General features: G+C 40.1%; 1 protein-coding gene across 3 annotated transcripts; it reads left to right on the forward strand.

Annotated features, from left to right (window-relative positions):
- The first annotated feature begins 234 nt into the window (after positions 1–234).
- si:ch211-112f3.4 (EF-hand and coiled-coil domain-containing protein 1) lies at positions 235–20,383 on the forward strand. Of its 3 annotated transcripts, none has more exons than XM_036559554.1 (8): positions 235–832; positions 4,519–5,071; positions 14,278–14,384; positions 15,698–15,842; positions 17,163–17,310; positions 17,418–17,564; positions 18,918–18,987; positions 19,080–20,383. In XM_036559554.1, exons 1-8 carry the CDS (start codon positions 337–339, stop codon positions 19,232–19,234), a joined length of 1,821 nt encoding a protein of 606 aa, XP_036415447.1. In that variant the 5' UTR covers positions 235–336; the 3' UTR covers positions 19,235–20,383. The 3 variants fall into 3 exon arrangements, with proteins under 3 accessions (XP_036415447.1, XP_036415449.1, XP_036415448.1); XM_036559556.1 differs by having other exon boundaries at positions 17,163–17,259; XM_036559555.1 differs by having other exon boundaries at positions 15,701–15,842.
- The last annotated feature ends 2,383 nt before the right edge of the window (positions 20,384–22,766 follow it).

Raw genomic sequence — 22,766 nt, forward strand, 5'->3', positions numbered from 1 at the left:
CATTTACGGTTTAAATAATACAAAATGTGGTGATTTTATAATTTTTCTTTTATTTTTTTTGTGTCTAATCACAGAAAGTGACAGTGCTTTACCGTTACGTGTTCTTATTTCCAATTTTCTACCATGTACTGATGTTTTCTGTCATTATTTGCTCATATCGTTGAACACATGCAGAAGTTGATTGATTTTCGTAGCTTTTTTTCTGACTAAAGTTTTCTGACTAAAGTTTGTTTAGCTGGTGTATTTTCGTAGCTGTATTTGAGGGGCTTTTCTCCGGGCTCATGCGACGAGCTGAGGGACCTCCATAGCTGTTATTTTCTGCTGACCCTTAAGCCAATGCTGGCTCCTATCCGGCCGGCCCGGGCCAGCGAGTGGCTCCGCTGCGCTTTGGCTCACCACTTCAGCCCGGAGCTCAGCGTGCGCAACGAGGTGGTGGTTCTGGCGCTGGGTGTGGACCAGTACCTGCAGGAGGTTTTCCACCACCTGGCCGTCTGCAGCGGCGGCAGCGCGGCGGACGGTGAGCTGGTGTCCGGAGAGGACTTCAGGCTGCTGTGCGGGTGTCTGAGCCTGGAGGAGGAGCAGGTTTGCTCCGGGCTCCCCGCCGCGCTCACCTTCAGGGACTTCCACTCGCGGCTCTGCGGGGTTTTCGCAGCCCGAGCCGGGACAGCGGGGCTTCGACTCCCCGTTACGGCGGAGACGGAACATGTGGAGAGGGAGATCCGCATGCGGTGGCCCAGGGTGCGGAGGAGGAGATGCGTGAGCTTCGACCTGAGTCAGGACCGCGCACGGAGCGAACGCAGTGGCGCAAAAAACGGATCCAGCAAAGAAACAGGTGAAGTGCATCTACTGATCTGGGTTTAGTTTTAAGACCAACAATGCACAGCGCGGTTCGAGAAAAAGTTGCCATTTGTCCAAAACATTTTAGAGAGAAGATCATCCAGCGTTTCTTCTGAAATCAAGGGGATTGGGATGTTGGAACATTGCTGAATTTCGTTCATTCACAAGAGCATTAGAGAGGTCAGGTACTGACGTTAGATGATTAGTTCAGTACTTAGGTATTGGATGGAGCCCCATTACTCAAGAGAATGCAGTTCCTTAGCTCCACTGCCCGATGCTGGGGGGGCTTTGTGCCCCTCTAGCTGACACCTTGGGTTGGGCATGGTGACCTGCTGCTCCAGAGCATCCCACTTTTCTACAGGTAATGCTTTTCTACAGAGTTACAAGCTGTGTGTGCACACAACTGAACGCCTTTACCATGAATGGGTGCACCTTAAAGTACACTATATGTTCAAAAGGATCCATCCACCTCTGAACCCCACCATCCAATACCTTCGGGATGAGTTCGAGTGGTGTTTGTGATTCAGAACTAATCATCCAACAACGGTACCTGACCTGAAAGCAATCAAACCCTTACAGCAATGTTCCAACATCTAGTGTGAAGCCTTTCCAGAGGAGTTGAGGCTGTTACTGCAGCAAAGGGGGACAAACTCCCTATTAATACCCTTCATTTCATTACACTGGATGTTTAGACAACTGAATTCACTGAAGTAGAAATGGTGTCTGGATACCTTTGGGCCTATTGTGTGTGTGTGTGTGTATGTATACATATACATATATGTCTCACACACACACACACACACACACACACACACACACACACACACACACACTTTGCTGCAGTAACAGCCTCAACTGCTCTGGAAAGGCTTTACACTACATGTTGGAACATTGCTGTGAGAGTTTGTCTACTTAGTGAATTCACTTCATCATATATGCAGTAAAAATTGCAATGCAATACTCATATAATACTGAGTATTACCCACAGTTATATGTAATAACAAACCTGGTTCTGGAGGACCTCCTGGTCTTTTCCTGCTCCAACACACCTGATCTAACTCAACAAACTAACAAGCTGACTAAAGTGGGTACATTAGAGCAGGAATACTCTAAAATGTGCAGGACTCCAGTGCTCCACACTGTCAGAAATAAAGTTTCTGTGCAGGTACATTTTTTGTTCATCAGGGTACAAACAATGTAAATGTTCCCTCAGAGGTACAACAGTGCTTTTAAGGTCTGATTGTGAACCTTAAATAAGTTTTTCCAAGTGAAAAGTTCGTATTCGTACCTTTTATAACCGAACGTTTTAAAATAGAACAATAAAATAAAAGCCTGGAGACGAGACGGGGTGTGTGGAGTCAGTACAGCTTAGATAATATAATCTCAATGGATTATGATACAGTTATGTTTCCTGACTAAAGGTACTGAGACGTACCCTTGAGGGTCCCACCCCTGTGACAAGAGGGGAACTGCCCCAGAGACAGTTCAGTACCTTTATTTCTGACAGTGCAGCACCAGGGTTAAGAACTACTGCCTGGAAATGCCTGCAGGCTCCACTATTTTCTTTTTTGGCTCAGAGTCAGACACATTAGTTTTCCCCACCCATGTTCAGTCACTCATAAACTCCTAGCCGATCCCAAGCCTTGAGGGGAAAAAGAGACTGGAAAGTGGAGAGTTTGAAAACACTCATTTCCAAAGTATGGACATTCAGAATATGTGAGTCTGTGGTCAAAGTCACGATGCCAGTATTCAGTGTCTACTTCAAAGAGAGATAGTGTGTCTGTGCTGTCTTATTCTCTGCTCTGCCACAGTCTCTCTGATGTAGATCACATTTCACGTCTTCCTTGACCATAGTGCAGTTAATGACCTTCACAAACAACAGGCAAACGCGACACAGGAAGTTTGGGAAACTTTAGAAAACAAACAAAAAAGCAATCTGTAAAGGTTTGAAAAAGATGTAGAATGAGAAAAGGACATGAAGTCTGCATATCCTTAGGTCTTTTTCCCTTAACAATAATTATTTATTCATATTTTAAAGTTAAAATCTTTTTCAGTAATTTGACAATGCAAGGTGCCCTTTACTCTGAAAAGGTTTTGAGGAACAGACCAATAGAAATGGTCCAAAATGACTCAAATAATACATGAACTACATTAACGTCCATTCAAAATTAAGAACATTTTTCCTTCTCCTGTAAACTTACTGTTATGCATATGCACTGGTGAACTATGAGGTTGGAAAGGTTTACCAGTGAGATCATAAAACCTTTCTTGTTAAAGGATCCATATAAAGGAAAAATATATTTTTAAATAGAAACACTGCTGTAATATGTAAACAATGTTAAAGCTTCAAAACTTACTGTCCATATATGGAAAATAAGCTGCAAAAACAGTCTGTTCTTCATTAACTGTTTTTGTGACGTCTCGAAAAGCAACACGTTTACATACAGTGGGATCCAAAAGTATCAGACCACATGGAGTTTTTTCCTTTAAACTTGAAAAAAAAAAGTTTAAGAATTTTCAAATATTGAAAACAAAGAAAAGTAAAATGAAGAAAAAATATAGAGTGAATCAAAAAGATTCATCCGTTTTCAAAGCGCCATATTTTTAGAAGCATGAAGCCCCTAGGAACCAATCACATACCAATTGGAAGAGGAAGTCATAGTTTCTGACTGTCAGTATGGCAGTGAACCTCCAACAGCTCAGCGCGTTCGTCGTTGGTACCAATAGTTCCAAGAAAAAGGTCACCAGCATCACCAGATCTCACACCATGTGACTGTTTTTTGTGGGGTACGTTAAGGATTCTGTTTATGTGCCACTCCCAACAACACTGGATGATCTCCGCTGAAATGCTCAATCCAGTATGGGATGAATTTGACTATGGTGTTGATGTTGTCTGTACAGCTGGAGGAGGTTCATACTGAGACCTTCTACAATTACATATAAACTTTATGCTCATTTAAAGCATTTAAATCTGTAATGATTTACAAGTGAAATAAATCATTTTGAAATAAGATAAATCTTTTTGAATCACTCTGTATTTAAGGTTCTGCTCTGTTTCTTTGTCGCTATTCACACTTAAGCAAATTTGTGACATTGACCACGTTAAGGCCTAAAGGTCAGACTTTTGCCTCTTCCATCGAGGGGCGTGTTCAGGCGAGTCCTCAGGAGAGTTTGATCTAATCATCAGAGGTTTTTGCACAAACATGTGGAGCTCATGTCAGCTCAAGTGCATGCTGTCTTAAAGAGAAGAGAGACGTACTGTATCCAATACTAAGAAATTTAAGAATTCATGTAAATATTTAACAGATTTTGCTTTTAAATAGTTATGCTGGTAATATGATTTGTAAAGAAAGTCTTGCAGTAAATTAGAAAAGAATGCAAAATTATCCAGTTCATTTTCACAAGTGGTATCATGTATTTAGCCCCTCCCATTTAAGCTGAAGTTATCAGGAGTGTTTCAACTGCTTTTTGAATGAAGCATAATAAAGGACAGCCAATCTGAACAGAGATCATTTGCATATATCAGTCCTAAAGAAACAGTGTGTTTAATTCTGAGGCATATATATAACATAAAAATGAATTATGACTGCTTTTGGTACATAAACCCATACATATGTCGTAAGTGGACTGTAGGACATGGGCCCTTCTTTTGAAGAATTCTCTTTCCTGTTGTAACTCCAGGGCAGGATTTGCAGCAGAGGACATGGCGGGAGCAAGTGGAGATGGAGAACGCCAGTCTGAGGGAGCTGGTGGAGGACCTTCGTTCGGCTCTCCAGAGCAGTGATGCCCGCTGCATGGCCCTTGAGGTGGCTCTACGGAGAGAGCGGCTGGCACCGCCCTGCAGACTCGGGGAGGTCGCTGAGAGACAAAGCTCCGAAATGGGAGTAAAAAAGCTGAAGAGTGTCGGACGGGATAGCCGGAGGCGCACCAAGGACCTGCTGCGGGAGCTGGAGCTGATTCGAGCGTCCCGGGACGGACAGCTGCAGGAGGCGATGAGGTTCAACCAGAGGCTGGAGGAGGAGCTGGTGGTGGCCTATGAAGAGGTCAGCAGGCTGGAGGAGGCTTTAGGCAGCTTGAGGAGAGAGAGTGCCGAGATCAGGAAGAAGGCAGAGGAGGCGAGAGGTGCTCTGGCTGCAGGACTGAAGAGAGTCAGAGAGATCCAGGATGTGGCCCAGCAGGTGACTCCACTGCAAGAGAAAGTCCAGAACCTCGAGGCAGAGCTGGAGAGATTCAGGTGGGTAAAATATCTTAAAGTTTATTCGCTCGTTTTTTAACCTGACGAGGTTCGAGCTAAAGCAATGAGTCCAACTCCCCCACTGCGATCCAGACATACTACTTTATAAACCATACTGACACATGTTGCTTTCGCAGTATGCGTCGGGTCATTGTTCATCTGCTTTGTGAAGTGCCATCCACTGTGGGCCTTTTGGTGTTTCTGAGCTCACCAGTGCATTCTTTCTTTTTAAGAATGTACCAAATGGTGGATTTGGCCAGTCCTAATGTTTTTGCTATTTCTCTGATTGTTTTGTTTTGATTTTTCAGCCTAACAGTGGCTTTCTTCACTGGCAGTAAGAGCTCTTTGGACTTCATATTGAGAGTTACTTGACAGGAACAGATTCTAAATGCAAATACCACACTTCAAATCAAGTCTAGACCTTGTATGTGATTACTTCTGATTACTGTTCACCTGATTTGGATGTAAATACCTTTAAATTGTCCTAAAAACTCCTAAAAAAATTCTAAAAACTCCTTAGTAGAATGTGTGTGCTGGTATGTACTTAGTACACAGCTAAAATAACAGTAACCAATGTCCAAAAATAAATGATATTTATGGCCCTAGCTATATGCCTCAAAGACAAAGATAAATCGTGTAAGCCCTATTCAAGCTGGATTAGTTTCATCAGAGGAGGTCTGGTAATGTCATTTATATGTGATTTGACTGGCCGATTCAGAATAAAGCATCTGGGTAATTTCCCCACATTACCCTAAATAGCCGGGATCGAAACATCATCGGGTCATTTATGATAGTATATTGAGACAACTGCCACACTTCAAAATAAATAACACATTGTGCAGCTTACTGACAGATATCATGCTAAAAAAAACCCAAAACGCAACACTGGACGAGGGAGTAGACTTTACATCTCATTTCCATGTGGGGTGATGCCCCTTATCAAGGGCAGTTTGAAATGATGTTGCATACTTATAGCACATTAGAGGGAATATACACTGATTTGTGTCACAAATATCTATAAAGCTGCTTTTGATGATGGTTAAAGTGACGTGAAAGTGAAATTTACCAAATGCCGCCCAACAAGGCAGAAAGCGCATTGCTTTATGAGAGATACCTCTGAGACATTTCAATTTCCTTCTTCTTGTGCTTTGGCTGAGCTCCATTGCAGCTGTTAGCTTTGGTTTCAGGTCGTGAAAAAAAAAAAAAAACCCATTACCCATTACTGTTATCACATTATTGTGATATTGATTCAAGGAGAACTACTGTTACTGAGTGAGCTCTGAGTTCAGCGTATAATAGAAGGTAATTCGTTTTGGAATTATTACTGAAAAACTACATAAACTAAGGACATTGCAGATTTGTACTGGATTAAAATCACAGATGTCATCGATAATCACTCCAGCACATCTTCAGGTAAAACTAATCCAGCTTGAATAGGGCTTTAGTCAACTGAACTTTCTAGCTGAATGCTATACATGTTCCATGTTACTGTTCCCTCTCTGAGATATTCAAAAACTGTTTGTTTAAAAAAATGTAGATATTTAAATTGCAAAAATTGTTCAAATGCCCATGAAATTACTCAACACAACCCCCTGATTTGGTCTTTTCCAAATACAGATAGGCTAAACTCTAATGTAAGCTTGTCGTGGACTGTGTTCCAGCCTTTTATGCAACTGTTTACATTAGCCACAGACTTTACTTTTATTGTGTCTTCTCATTGATCTTGCATAAGTTCAGAAAATGTTACTTACTAATTATTTTGAGGAGCGCTAAGGGGAGGAGGATTGGAGTTGAGGCAAATACTAGGAGTTGTCTAGAAACAGAGTCAAAGAGATGAGCGCTGTCAGGATGCGTTTTAGGCGTGCTCATCTTTCCTTAGAAACGTTTTAAGTTTGGCCACAATAATACAAGACTGCTTAGTTTCCTGTTGTAGCTTATTAGTCATTATCCTATGACTACAGCAGACAATCACCCCAGCAGGTAATTACAGTGTTTTACTGTATCCTGTGTTAGCGCCAGTGCTGTGTGTGAGCGGGTTTGTCTGGCAGTGAGTCAACTGTACGCAGATTCTTTGAAAAGCTCAAAGGTAAAATAGCCATGTGATTAGTCTGAATTTTGCCCCCTTCCTCCATGTGCACTCCCCTCTCCTCCTGTTTAGAGACCTCATATTCAACATTTTGTCATGTATCTTAGTGATGTCCCCTGATTTTACACACATAAAAACCCAAGTCGTGTTTAGTAATCTCTCTTTATCCCTTAAAGTCAAACAGGCTTTGTTATTGTGCCTTTGAGGCTGAGATATGTAAATGATCTCTGTTATGATTGGCTGCTCTGCACTGTTCCCTGTTCAAGAAGTAGACTGTGCTGAAAAATAAAGAATTGTTCAGACGGAAATCTTTGCAGATATCGAAAATATATATATATTTCAGCTTAGAAGTGGGCGATATGGCCAAAAAATTATATCACGGTATATTTGATATTTTTTGACGGTATCATTATATGCCACAATATATATCACTGTTGTCGGAAGAAAACCTTGTATCTCCAAAATGGTAACTTTACAGAAGAAGGAAAAAACCTACTTTACTTTTAATGGAAGTCAATGGAACCAAACTTTTATCCAAGTGATTTTGGATCCTTTCTTTTGGTCCATTCTTCATGAAATTTATATACAATGTAAAGAGCAACAAGCAATTTTAAATTATGTCAAAAACTGAAAAATATGTTGGAAGAAAAGATGCTTGGGTAAACCTATTTTTGTATGTTAACAGTGGCCTATTATTCTGGGACGTCCCTTTACTTTTTAAAAAGTAACCATTAATAACCAAAGTAAATCTAAAACATTTCATAGTGTAAAATGGTAAAAATAAAAATGATATATGAACCTATATCGATTTTAGCTCTAGCACTGCGGGCCCAGTAAAAAGTGCTCAGTGTTGTTTCTCGTTTGAAGTTCTACAAGGCTTGAGTTGGCTTCTTATTTGCCAACTTTTTGGTTCATATTCTACATTCCACCCTAAATGGAGGTGCAGTTACATTCTAGCACATGTACAGGCAAACTTACAGCTTCGTCTGATCATTTATCTCATAGGTGTGTTCTGTACACTCACCTGCCTGAACGTCAGACACTGCTTGAACGCTTCAGTACCAGCTAGACCGCCTTGTTTCGTGCCCCACCAAGAAAGTTGTCTGATGCAGTTGATGGAGTCCGGCATCTCCTTTTAGGTATTATGAGAGTAAAAAGAAGTGCTTTGGTGTCCATGTTGGGCCAAGACTAACCTCAAAAGACTGACCATTCCATGTCTGCTGTCTCAAAAAACAACTTGCTACTTTAAATGCAACTGACTAGACGGTTTACTGTAAGAGTCGTAGAAATCCCTCCCTCTCTCTAGTACATCTATAAGTTTCTCCTCATTCATTTGGAAAAATTAGAAACGGGTTGTCCATGAAAAACAGTGCATTGTGTCACAAAGCATCGTGTACATAGCTTCCTGGATTTTAAAGGGGGCCTATAGTTCTTGTTGTCGCTTGCATTGCTTGCTGTCAGGATCACTGACGTCTCTGGCACAGAAAGCCTGGTGGGGCACAGTAAACTGTAGGGACAGCAGCTGACTTGTCAGTGAAACTACACACAAACCTGATCCAAACACAAACACACTCCATCAATGAATTCACACATTCACAAATTAATGCCATATGGTGCAGTAGACAGTCGAAGTGGAGACGGGAATATGAGTGATATGATATTAGATCTCACAAAACCTTGTTATACAGCATCACATCACAAATCCAAAGTTATCTAGCAGTAACGATCATTGTGGTCTGCAAATACACATCCAAACAACATATCAGAGCAGGGAAACACGCTTTCCAGGCTTTAGGAATAACACGCTTTATGCAGAATCACTGACCAGTGACGATCACTGCTCGAAAAGAAAAGATGCACGACGATCTTTCATCTGGGCAAACTTTTCAAAGAGTCAAAAACTTTTCTCTCAAAGTCCACCAATCCATGAATTAATTCAACTGATAGCACAGCAAAGGCAGGCGAGGAAAGCAGAGTGTTTTTAGCTGCACTCACAGTTAACCATGTTTTTCTCTTGAACCTCTCTGGACTGAAGCAGTTTTTGTCCTTTCCAGACTGAATGATGTTGAAATCCTCTGGCTGGTGTGTCTCAAATGTTTAATCTCTAATTTCTGCTCTAATGGCTGGAAACAAATTTAACTTTTATTGCGTTTTCGACTTATTATTATGCCTTGCTATTATGAGTGGCTAGCACAACTGATGAGGAACAGTGGCTAGCTGTGTAGCAACGCCCATATCGTAAACAACGTTACTAAATGTCTGGATGTATGTAAATGTATTATTTTTCATTGGCTGCTCTCAGCATGGGGCCAACATGATCGGGCCCCACAGCTGGTTACTGAAAATGTGTTGAACATGCGCAGAGTGTTTTTAACTGCTCACTTGGTCAGACAAGCACTGACGGGCCCCATGCTCACCAAACCAAGACTGCTAGGAGAAATAGGGAGCCTACTGGCATTTACACAACAGGTACAGGAAGATATTTGAAATGTATCAGACAGCCCTACTTTTGTCATATGTAATAAACACACAACAATGTTAATTACGAAGAAAAAAATATGTACATATATTAGTTTTTATACTGAATTATTGATCTATATACATGCTCCACAGTGACATCTGGTGGGGTCAGGCCCCTAATGTAGAGATGCCACTGGTCAGGATATAGTGTTTGAGATGGTTTCTAAACAGTGATCGGTTGATTGTCAGTCAGAATTTTGCAAGCAATTCTGCAACACAGTGTATGCAGTAACAACACTCCTTATCACTTCAGTCTGAATGTGTAGCTAAACTGCTGAAGGCTGAATGGATGGTCATATGTAAATGTGACATCACAACCATATTCATTTCAGTTAAAGGCAGTTTTTGCAGCTTAGTTTTCATATAGGGACGTTGGGAATTTGGTTTGACATGTCATTGGCCCTTTTAAAAGCCAAAGTGGTCAGCGGGTGCCAGGAGACTGTGGCTGCTTGAATGCAGTGGGCAGTAAGCCAAAGATATATGCAAAACTCTGCAACAATGGCTGACCTACAAGACTTAGTTGCTTTATGACAACTGATTTCCAGGCCATTAAACAAGCTTAATATTCAGCTAATGCTCCACTGGAAAGGCGTGCTGCTGTTTTTACAGTAACTACAGTTAGATTAGATGAGATTAGATTAGATTCAACTTTATTGTTATTGTGCAGAGTACAAGTACAGAGCCAATTAAATGCAGATAGCATCTAAACAGAAGAGCAAAATACAGTATTATTTACATATAAAGTGCAGGAAGTAACCGTGGTAAGTGATGTTGTGGTTACTATATGTATAACTGTGGACAGTAGAGAGGTAAAAAATATAGATGAGCAAGTATAAATATAATAATATAATAATTATTATTATTTTTTATTTTTTATTTATATAGCACGTTTCATGGTAGCTCAAAGTGCTTTACAGACAGGTGATAAAACAGTTATACAAGAAATCATTAGTATATATTTAGAATAAGGAGAGAGAGAGAGAGAGAGAGAATATCTATCTATCTATCTATATATATATATATATATATATATATATATATATTTATGTATATTTATATATACATATATACAAGAGAATGCAAATGTTGGTTGTATGTACTGTGAGAGCAGCATAGTGTAAAAGGATAAGCATGCAGAGTAAAACATGTACAGTAACAGTCTGTGCAAATATTAATAGTACAGTAATAGACTGTGCAAATATGATACCAGGACATAAAGTAAAGTACGGTTAAGGTACAGTTACAGCCCTGCTCGGAACAGATTTCATCTAAAAAGAGTGTTTTTAGTGTCATGATTTAAACACAGGTTAACAGAAATGATGGTTCATATGAAGCAATTAAAGTAAGCGCCCAGGGCTGTATTAGATACACATTTATCAGGTCTAATGTTTCACCCATCTGCCTGTACCTGTGATTAATTATATCATCAAAGTAGGTATGTGATGGTGTAATGCTCATTCCTTCTGCAGACAGGCAAGCTGAAGCCTGCTGCTTTGCTTACATAGTATAGTATCAACTGTGCCTGCAGACACAGCCCTCACACACACGCTACAAATCCTATATCCACAAACCCACCTGTGTTGCACAGTTGTACGCAATTGTGCAGGGGCTTGCTTAATGCTAGAACTTGGAGGTATATATCTGTATACGAGTGAATACAGACATGACATTGTCTCATAAGGTGGATGTTGCCATACTATTTTGCCTATGATTAAACCAATCCCACTTAATTTTGTGTCTCTAATAACTCCATTTTTGACGTTTTCCAGTTTTTGACATAATTTGAAAATACCTGTTGGCCTTTACATTGTATGTAAATTTCATGATGATTGGAGTAAAAAAATGGCCCAAAAAGTCTGGTTCCATTGACTTACATTAAAAGTAAAGTATGTTTTTTCCTTCTCCTGTAAAGTCACCATTTTGGAGATACACGTTTTTCTTCCGACAACAGCGAAATGCAACAACACTGTAACTACTGATGTTTTAGCCAGTGTTACAGCTGGATTACAGAAGTACAGCCTATGTAATCACACATGTGTATCTTTATGATACACTACAGATCAGATGTCTTTTCCAGCAGTTAAAGGACGTACAGCGATCAGGCATAACATTCTGACCACCGCCTTTTTTCTACACTCCTTGTCCATTTTATCAGCTCCACTTACTATATAGGTGCACTTTGTAGTTCTACAGTTACAGACTGTAGTCCATCTGTTTCTCTGCATACTTTGTTAGCCCCCTTTTACCCTGTTCTTCAGTAGTCAGGACCCCCATGGACCCTCCCAGAGCAGGTACTATTTGGGTGGTGGATCATTCTCAGCACTGCAGTAACACTGACGTGGTGGTGGTGTGTTAGTGTGTGTTGTGCTGGTCTGAGTGGATCAGACACAGCAGTGCTGCTGGAGTTTTTTAACACTGTGTCCACTCACTGTCCACTCTATTAGACACTCCTGCCTTGTCAGTCCACCTTGTAGATGTAAAGTCAGAGACGATAGCTCATCTGCTGCTGCACAGTTTGTGTTGGTCATCCTCTAGTCCTTCATCAGTGGTCACAGGACGCTGCCCACAGGACGCTGTTGGCTGGATATTTTTGGTTGGTGGACTATTCTTAGTCCAGCAGTGACACTGAGGTGTTTAAAAACTCCAGCAGCACTGCTGTGTCTTTTTTTACATAATTACTGTGGAATAACTGTGTTGTAACAGGATAACCTAATCACGTCACATTGATTAATACCATGCTATAATCACACTGTACCTTTATAACAGCTACACAGGAACTTTCCTGTAGTGTAGTGTTAAAGTTACACTTTAAAAATAAGTGGACAGTTCCTGTTGTTAAGTAGGTACTGTGTAATAATGGAGTGGTGATATAGAAATCACATATACATACAGAATGAATATGAAAGAAAGTAGAAACTGGTTACAGTGTCTCAGCATTAGCAACATAAATGCTAGCTAAATGTTAGGAAAGCAGGTAGATACAATGTAAGTAATGTCTTAATGTACGTTATTACATACTTCCTTTACTGCTGGAAAAAAACTGCTGTTCCAGTCTAATTACAAATGTAATTACATTTATGTTATTGCCCTTGTGTAACTACATGAGAGAGAATAGGCTGTTACAACTATTAAGATACACTTGTGTAATTACATGAGGCAAAACTGAAGTTGATACACATAAGCTGTACTTCTGTAATCCATCTGTAAAGGTGACAATCATTAGTAGTTATGTTGTTGTTGCACATGTTGTTCACATGTAACTACACAGTTACTAGAGACACTTAATATAAAGTGGGACCATTAATCCTTTTGCATGTGCACATGAAAGCATAACATCTGTGATAAACAGCTAATCACATGAGACATGAGGAGCCGAGTGGTTTAATTTTTCAAAGAACAAAGAATAAACCTGTGTAAATATGCTGGAAGTAAAACATTTAAAACAGTAAACACGGGCACTGACTCCACAAACATCACGAAGAAAAAAGTTACCTCAGTTGTCTCTGGTTGGTCAGAAACATGGATCAAGAACTGTTTATGATGTGAAACCCTGAAGTTAACCCTTGTGTGGTGTTCAGGTCTGTGGGACCCATTTTCAATGTTTACCAAAAGAAAAAAATTATGTGATTTATTATTATTTCAACCTCAGATTCTTGGTCTTTGCTCATTTTCTGTGAAGAACATATAAAATAACCCATTTTCAGTGTCTTCACTCTGTTCACCCCCCACACATTTATATTACACATGTGGTGTTGGGTGAACCCGCGGGGAATAGAAGTGTGGAGGTGCTGTGTCCTTCACTCTGTTCTCCTCCTACATGGCCTGCTGTTAGTGTGTGTGTGTGTGTGTGTGTGTGTGTATGTGTTTGTATGTGTGTGTATGTGTGAGGGTGGACAACATGGACAGGCTGCTGACTGGCTACAGCTGCTAAAGGAGAACCCTATGCTGGACGCTTGTGATATTTTAAACATCTGGTATTTTTGCATAAACTGTTATGGCTGTATTGATTTAATAAACAATAATGTTGTGGGTCCACCAGACCACTGAGTAACAAACACACCAACACCACACAAGGGTTAACCTGCACTAGAGGCGATTCAGCGTGTCACAGTAAAAATGTTCTCCTGTGGTGAGACAGAAAATCCAGGGTTAGTTCAAACTAAGCTCAAAGTTATCTGACTAAGCCATAAACCCTGCTTTACAAGACAGAGCCCTGGTTCCATTAAAGGGAACCGAAGAAGACACTAGAGTGTGATAGTATTTACACAATAAACAAAAACATTTAGCTGAAATTGTCTCACAGTGTTTTATTTTTACTACACTGAAGGGCTTATGAAAGTGCTTTAACAACTACAACAATAACATCAACAATAATAACAGTAATTATTGTTATTACCGCTGTGTTTTTTTTAGTATTGTTATTATTGTTAGTATTAAACATTTATGAAGTTTTCTGATATTGTGATGTATTGTGTACGTCCGAATGGTAGGAGATGCAGTATAAAGTTGAGTTCATGTTGTTCCCCCTACTTAACACATTATTAGCAAACCACAATTCACACTCCGTAAATGCTAACAGTTCTTTCCGACTCTCTGGCAGATCCCAGTGTACCTGTGGGGTTTCATGTGAGCAGAGACCTGAAGCTTCTGTCGAATCCGCACCTCGTGTCCTCCCCACGGGCCGAGACGAAACCTTCATTAGAGGCGGTGAGAAACACCTTAGTGTTAGTCCTTCAGTCTGAGACTGATTTATGCCGGACTTACACCAGATGACTTTTCACGCGATTTCACCAGCGCAGACAAATTTCCAGTGTTGGAATAAAATCAAGGGAGTCTTGTTAGAGTCACGTTGCGCTCGTGGCATCTCGATCGTTTAGTGTGAGGTGGTCAGGACGGCCGGCTTAGGTCAGTCTTTTTCTCGTCTTGTCACTGCGACAAAATCAACCGTGTTTAATATTATCATAAGTTTGAAGTCTTGGCTCATGAGTTAAGGGTGAGAGAGAGAGAGAGAGAGAGAGAGAGAGAGAGAGAATGTGTGCGCACCTGAAATCTCTGTAGAAAAGGAAAATCTGCTCCACTTTAAAGCAATAATCATTATAACTAAACAATGTAAACTGACTGTTTTAATATTTCAGGTTCACTCAGTGTAACAGTGATGTAAGGAAATGTGCGGAGGACTTTAAGAATGGCTTTATTGAAGAAGCATGAATCATCATTGTTTGTTTTTAAGGTTTAGTTCATAACACACAATCCACAGTGCTGAATCACTGCCTGTTTTGTTGATGTGTGAATCTTTATGTTAAATAATAAAGTAGCTGCACATTTTACAGGTTAATTAATAAAATACTGAGTGATGATCTGCCAGAATATACAGTTCTATGAACTGAGCTGAGCCCCAGATCTTTACACGCCCAGCCAAAGTGTCTTCTCCTCTGTACGTCTACAGAGTGGAGAAGTAAAAAGGTTTCTCTGCTTGTAAATTTCCACCAGGTGCATGATGGGAAATAATCTGAAAAATCTAGTTGCAGTCTTGCTAATAGTGACACTGCAAGATCCCCAGTCTTTGCAAAATCATAGTCTGTGACTAAAAACCATGACGTTGTGTTTAGATGTGAGAGGGAGTCAGACTTTAGTCTCACACCTGAAGACAATCAGAGTCTTTAGTCACAGACTATGATTTTGCAAAAAATGGGGGTCTTGCAGGGTCACTATTTGCATGAGCCAAGACTTAAAACTTATGATAATATTAAACAGGGTTGATTATGCTGCAACATCAAGACGAGTAAAAGACTGACTTAAGACGTTCTGACCACCTCACACTCGAGATGACGTGAGCGTCAGAGATGTTTGTGCTGTCAATATAATAAAATAAATATGCAGTGTAGCAGCTTGTTATTACACCACTTTCGTAGAGGTCCTATAAACAGACATCACCTAAAAGTCTAACTATTTTAAAGCGGAAATTGAAGACTTGTGATAGAATAAGCTCTTGACCTCCTGATTTACTGATCTTGCCATAGCAGAAGAAGGCCTGCAGAGGGCAGTAGAGGGCCGAGCAGCTTCTGATGAGGAAGAGGAGGAGGAGGAGAGGGGAGAGGAGGAAGGGCAGTGCTGTATGCTGGAGGTGAAGCGGCTGATCAACAGGCTTCATAACTGCTCAAAGGGGTGAGGAGATAAACCATATATATATATATATATATATATATATATATATATGTGTGTGTGTGTGTGTGTGTGTGTGTGTGTGTGTAAACTACTACATATTTTGCATAAATGTGTGCAAGACTTAACTATTTGTATACTAACTAATTGTGTAAGGCATGCGAAATATAATAAAATCAATTCATACAAAAATATAATAAAAAAGTCGCTGTATATCTTTAACATAGTAGCATCATAAAACATACATAACACAACAACACATAAAACTGGATTTCTTACAGAATCGGGTCAGCTTCATTCTTTATTTCATCTGATACATAATACAGCGTTTTCTGCTAATGTTGGATATTGAGTACTAATTTTGGGTATTGGGTCAGTACTAGGGGTGGGAGAAAAATCGATTCTTATATGTATCGCGATGCGGACATGGATGATTCTGAATCGATTCACAAATGTCAAAAATCGATTTTCTAAATGTTTAATTTAGAACGTAATGTTGACGGAACTTAAAAAGGCGGAACTTGGAAGTGGGTAAATGCAGCGCCCGGACAGTCCATGGCAGCACATAACAAAAACCCATCTCTGCCAGAAAACTTTTCCCCAAAAGTAGATCAGTTTCTTGTAAAATGTCTCTCAGTGTTCGACTGTTTCACGAGGCTGAAGTCGCTTCTCATTCGCCAGCTTCTTGTTCTAATTTTCCTGTTCCACCTTAAATTCTGCCTGAGGCGCCAGAATGTAAATGCAGCACCATTTAAGGTGGAACGGGAAAATTCGAAAGGGAAGCGACTTCATCTTCGCAACTTTTTAGTGTTTGACAGTCTCTCATTGCAGGTTTAACGTTCCAGGAAACCAACTGTGTTGCTTATAAATGCCAATAAGTCCATTCGTCTTCAAATGTTCGTCTTAAATCTCTCTTTTTGCCTTTTTGTTAGCTACTAGCTTGGCGAGACTGCGTTGTTATGTGACCTGCAGTCTGCACGCCAGTTCTCAGTCGTTGAGAACCCGGGCTTTCAAAACCTCGGAACAAAACCTCGTATTCCAAAATTAGAACTTTACAGGAGAAGGAAAAAACATACTTTACTTTTAACATAAGCCAATGGAACCAGACGTCTTTCCAAGTCATTTTGGGCCGTTTCTTTTAGAAATTTAGCCACAATGTAAAGGACAATGGTTACATGAGGAGACACAAGGTTTTGTTCCCGACAGCAGCGATATACAAAATCGGATTTATATTAAAAACAGTCCAAAATATTGGACGGTAATATCCATGATGTTACATAAACCATAATGATGTGTTTCACCAACATACCTCTGATTCTCTAGGTGTCAGAAAACAGCTGTTTGTCACCTGCTCCTGTCTCAGAACTCTACAGGACGCTATACTGAACCATGTGGCTGCTCTGGGTCACGAGAGGCAAAGGTGAGGGGCCGAAGGCACCACATGCTCACGGACGAGAAGGAACTGGAGAAAGTGAGAACATATTTTTAATACCACTGATAAAAATAGAGTATGAGGAGTTTGAGTAGGATTGTGACGGTGTAGCCATCTCCCCTCTCCTGTGTGCGTGCGTGTGACAGGACGTGCAGATGAAGCAGGAGGAGGTGGACAGTTTGAGCTTGGAGGTTCAGATGGTGAAGACGGTGCAGACAGAGCGAGTGAGTCTGTCCTTACTGGAGGGGAAACACACAGACACTCTCTCAGTGCTGCTGCAGCTACGAGAAAAAGTATGTTGATGTGAGATATGTATATATATAAATACATATATATCGCTGTTGTCGGAACAAAACCTCGTATCTCCAAAATGATAACTTTACAGGAGAAGAAAAAAAACCTATTTTACCTTTAATGCAAGTCAATGGAACCAGACATTTTTTCAAGCCATTTTAGGCTGTTTCTTTTGGTCCATTCTTTGTGAAATTTTCACACAATGTAAAGGGCGACAGTCAATTTCAAATTATGTCAAAAACTGAAAACCATCACAAATAGAGATACAAAGTATGCAGAGAAACAGATGGACTACAGTCTGTAACTGTAGAACTACAAAGTGCACCTATATAGTAAGTGGAGCTGATAAAATGGACAATGAGCGTAGAAACAAGGAAGTGGTCATAATGTTATGCCTGATCGGTGTGTATATATATTGCTGCTGTCGGAAGAAAACCTCATATCTCCATTTTTGTCATTTTTCAGTTTTTGGCATAATTTGAAAATGCCTGCTGTCCTTTATATTGTGTGTAAATTTCATCATGATTGGACTAAAAGAAACAACCAAAAATGACTTGGAAAAAAGTTTGGTTCCATTGACTTACATTAAAAGTAAAGTAGGTTTTTTCCTTTTCCTGTAAAGTTACCATTGGACTTAAATTGCCTCACATAACAGATCTAAAGTACATAATCAGAATATTGTATTCATAATTTTCATTTTGAATACATGCATAACAAATTATTACATTAAAAAAATGTATGCTTTGGTACTAACCTATTATACAAACCTTACAACACCCATTCTGGCACCTCTCTTTCATAAATAAAAAAAAATAGGCCAAATCCTTGTATTAAAACTATTTTTTAAAACAATATTAGGCAAAGTATTCATAACCATTTAGTGTATCTTTTAAAAGCATTAAAATGGTTCAGATGTCTGGTTCCTTTTGCCACCGTTGTAAACAATTCTGACTCAGTTTCTCCAGAATTAAAACTTCATTTAGATCTTGATGACAAATCAGTTATAAAATGTTTAAACTCCTCTTTAAACTTCCATTCTGATGTGTCATAGTAGAGCTCTACTGCCTCCTGGTGTCCAAAGCGTGTAATGAGAGGCAGTGTCGTTTCTGAAACTTTAGACTTAGAAACTTCAGAACTAAACTTTTCATCTTTATCTTAACACATTTACATGTTAAGTGCTTTGGTGTCTACAAGCTGTTTGGAACTGTGCATCTTTGTATTACTGAGGGAGACAGTATTCGACTCAAACCTCTTTATTATGGTTTATAATAAATAAATGAACACAACATAAATTATTGTTATGCAATGTATCTAGGTAAACTAATTGAAACATATTTTTTCTGACCTGACAGAGGGTCACTCGGAGAGCCCTGGGTAAAATTCTATTGGACACGTTAGATCTATGCAGCAGAAAAGCCCAAGGTAGGTGGCCCAATGCTCCAGATACAGTACTAGTCCCTTATTGTCTTTCGCTTGAAGTTGATAAAGACATTAACTGCTTTCTTTGCCTACAGATCCCACCCCTGTTTTTCAGGTCGTGGACACTCTGTGTGAACAGTTGGTCTCCAGTGAGCTCCTGTATGGGGAAGAAGAGGTCACAGTGGGGTCACAGCCCAGAGTGACCCCAGGTCACAGAAACACCAGTAATTCCCTACGCATCTCCTGCTGAGAGAGACACTTAAGATCTTTCATCTACATTCAGGATCCAGACTTTTCAAAGAGGCTCCACACAGACCACACATGGGTTCATATTAAAGGACTGTGGATAATAAGAAGAGCTGCCATCTGTTTAGACCGTTTCTTGATTTGGAGTTTATGGGCTCTCTTTGATAAGCACTTCATAAACATGGAGAAAGTATTACATTCAAGCCAAAGCTCACTTAGGCCTGGCATCACAGTCAGAGTGGTTGTAGTCTTGGATTTAAAGCAGTGGTTTAATGACAACACCAAAAGTAGTCAATCAGCCAAGAGACATTCAGTGTCTGAAGTTTGCTAATGTAGTTTTGAACTGGAGCTACAAAGAGTAGGAACAAAATTCGGGCTTCAAGATGTCTATTACTACAGTTCTTAGCTGTACAACATGCTTTTCTTAGTCCATTCCTTAGATAACAGTATGAACAGTGTTTAAAGCCACATAAGCAAATGTATTTGATTACTTAGAGGGGAATTCTTCTACATTTCTGCATAACTCAATCATAAAAAAAAAAGCATAGGCTAGCATAACTGGTCACCAGCTACACAAGCATACCGTCGCTCTCACACAAAACCTTCTATCTTTTTTTTTGTTGTCTTTTACTTTTTTTGCACAACTTGAAAACTCCAGTTTCCCTTTGCATTGTATTAATATTTTACAATCAACAGACCAAAAGAAATGGTCCAAAATTATTTGGAAAAATCTGGTTACATTAACTTCCATTAAAAGTTATTAAGATTTTTTTTCCTTCTCCTGTTTTTTTGGAGATAGGAGGGTTTATTCTGACAGCGACAACATGTTGTGTTTTGACATGATCATGGTGACCAGCGAAAACCAGCATAAACCAGCTTAAACCAGTATGGAACTCATGCTAGTCTGTGCTGATTTTTAAGCAGGGAAGCTGTTAGCACACACACACACACACACACACACACACATTTTCTAAACTGCTTATCTTTCTGGGGGAGGTGCTGGAGCCTATCCTATCGGTCACTGGGCAGAAGGCAGGAAACACCCTGGACAGGTGGAAGATGTTAGCAAGTTCAAGAAATTCAGAGTGGTGTGATGGTGAAATGGTGCATTGTAGAGAACCCTGAATTTCTTTACAAGCGGTGATAGGAAACAACACAAAAATAGCCATTTTATTTACTATCCAAAACCATCAGTGAACCTACACACGTCTTCTGAGTTTTATATGGTAAAATTGTGTTAAATCCAAAAAAAGAATATATTTTCTTTGGGCACTATTTTCCCTTAGAACGCCTTGCATGTACCTCCCTTTTAGCCCCCCTTTAAAGGGGAATTCCAGCCTAAAACCAGCATTTAATGTTATTTGTCGCATCCAAATACGCCATATTCTATAGTGCAGCATTTGCATCCTTCAGCATTGATTTGACAGAATTCACCATTTTACATTTCGTCCATCACTGTTCTCTTACTACAATACCCAGCATGCATTACATCCATTATCACTAATACATCATACAACCCCCCTCTCACTTCACTAAAGAAATCCTTACTGCTAGCATAGCCACAGAGGTTGAGGTTTTCTTTGATGTGTGAGTCAGTGAGGAGCGGGAAACAGAAAACCCGGACTGGAGATGGAGTGGAGCGTTTACAGAACACTTTGAGCGAGAAGTCTGGTAGGAGCCAATAAATACAGATGTGCTGTAGTAGCATTGGCTGTCTGGCTTCCTCCTGCATTAGCCAGCTTCCAAAGAGTCTGCACCCCAAAGCAGTTTTCAAAAGCTCCTCCCACCTTCATGATACATCATCAGAAGGGGGGTTTAATAGTCTTTAAACCAGAAAATCCTGCTTTAGTGACCACTGTGGCACAGCTGTGGGAGATGAGCATGTTTACAATGATGAAGCAATGATTCCAATTCTTAATTTTGCCTGGAGTGTCTCTTTAACAACTCAACATGGTTTGAAGCCTAGTGTGATGATTTAGACAAGGCTAATTAGCACTTCCTTTATTTGTTAGGTAGATTAGCCTTGTAGCTCAGGCAAATACACATCAGGCATAACATTATGACCACCTTCTTGTTTCTACGCTCATTGTCCATTTTATTTTACTGTTTGGGTGGTGGGTCATTCTCAGCACTGCAGTAACACTGACATGGTGGTGGTGTGTTAGTGTGTGTTGTGCTGGTCTGAGTGGATCAGACACAGCAGCGCTGCTGGAGTTTTTAAACACTGTGTCCACTCACTGTCCACTCTATTAGACACTCCTACCTTATCGGTCCACCTTGTAGATGTAAAGTCAGAGACGATAGCTCATCTGCTGCTGCACAGTTTGTGTTGGTCATCCTCTAGTCCTTCATCAGTGGTCACAGGACGCTGCCCACAGGACACTGTTGGCTGGATATTTTTGGTTGGTGGACTATTCTCAGTCCAGCAGTAACACTGAGGTGTTTAAAAACTCCAGCAGCACTGCTGTGTCTGATCCACTCGCACCAGCACAACACACACTAATACACCACCACCACGTCAGTGTTACTGCAGTGCTGAGAATGATCCACCACCCAAACAGTACCTGCTCTGTAAGGGTCCATGGGGGTCCTGACCACTGAACAGGGTAAAAGGGGGCTAACAAAGTATGCAGAGAAACAGATGGACTACAGTCTGTAACTGTAGAACTACAAAGTGCACCTATATAGTAAGTGGAGCTGATAAAATGGACAATGAGCGTAGAAACAAGGAGGTGGTCATAATGTTATGCCTGATTGGTGTAAATAAGCACTGGATACTAAATGTTTCTTGGCTGATTATCTACATTTAGGATAAAGGAAATAATGTACATTTCATCTGTAGAGCCTTATATGTAATCATTTGCAGAAACGTATATAAAGTCTGGTCTGTGCCTAATCTGTTTATGGAATAACCCCATTATGTACCAGGAAAAAGGAGCCTGTGGAGGCCATTTGTTATTCCACATGTTTATGAGAGATGTATGGAATTCTAACCCGGCAACTTTACGTGTGGTATGTGTGATCCCAGCACAAGCCCAGTGCTGGTACGCAGTATAAAGTGGTTTAGTCTCAGTCTGTGTTACGGAGCTGAATGGAAAGTATTCTCAGAATCTGTGTGCATGAGCTCTGATCTGTACGCTCCACATAATTACAGCAATCTGGGTCATAAACATCTCACTCGAGACTCATGACACAAATGTTTACTAATGATTTTCTATATTAATTTGTATGAAATGTTATTAAACCTGTTTATATTCCTCTTTTTATTTATATCGTTATTACAAATGATGTTTGCTATTGTAAAATAGGATTGAGACTCTGGACATAATATCACATGCACTAAAACTATGACTGATATCATATTACTCACTGACTGATAAAGCACGTGGCATTACAGATAACCCCTCTGGCCTTGATCAAACTCACAGTAGCTCATCTGTAGCTGGGCTATGATGTCACCTCATGTGATGTTGTCCCAGGCAAATATTGTGATGCAACTTTGCATTCTCTTGTCATGACGAGGAGTCATGAGAACC

The sequence above is a fragment of the Colossoma macropomum genome, unplaced genomic scaffold (genome assembly GCF_904425465.1).
Source record: "Colossoma macropomum unplaced genomic scaffold, Colossoma_macropomum, whole genome shotgun sequence".
Classification (NCBI taxonomy): domain Eukaryota; kingdom Metazoa; phylum Chordata; class Actinopteri; order Characiformes; family Serrasalmidae; genus Colossoma; species Colossoma macropomum.

Excerpts from the sequence above, each read along its gene's own strand:
- si:ch211-112f3.4 (XM_036559554.1), top strand. The coding sequence starts at position 337 with ATGCTGGCTCCTATCCGGCCGGCCCGGGCCAGCGAGTGGCTCCGCTGC. Across the intron at positions 15,843-17,162 it reads CTTCATAACTGCTCAAAGGG|GTGTCAGAAAACAGCTGTTT; the intron begins GTGAGGAGATAA and ends CTGATTCTCTAG. Across the intron at positions 17,311-17,417 it reads ACGAGAAGGAACTGGAGAAA|GACGTGCAGATGAAGCAGGA; the intron begins GTGAGAACATAT and ends TGCGTGTGACAG.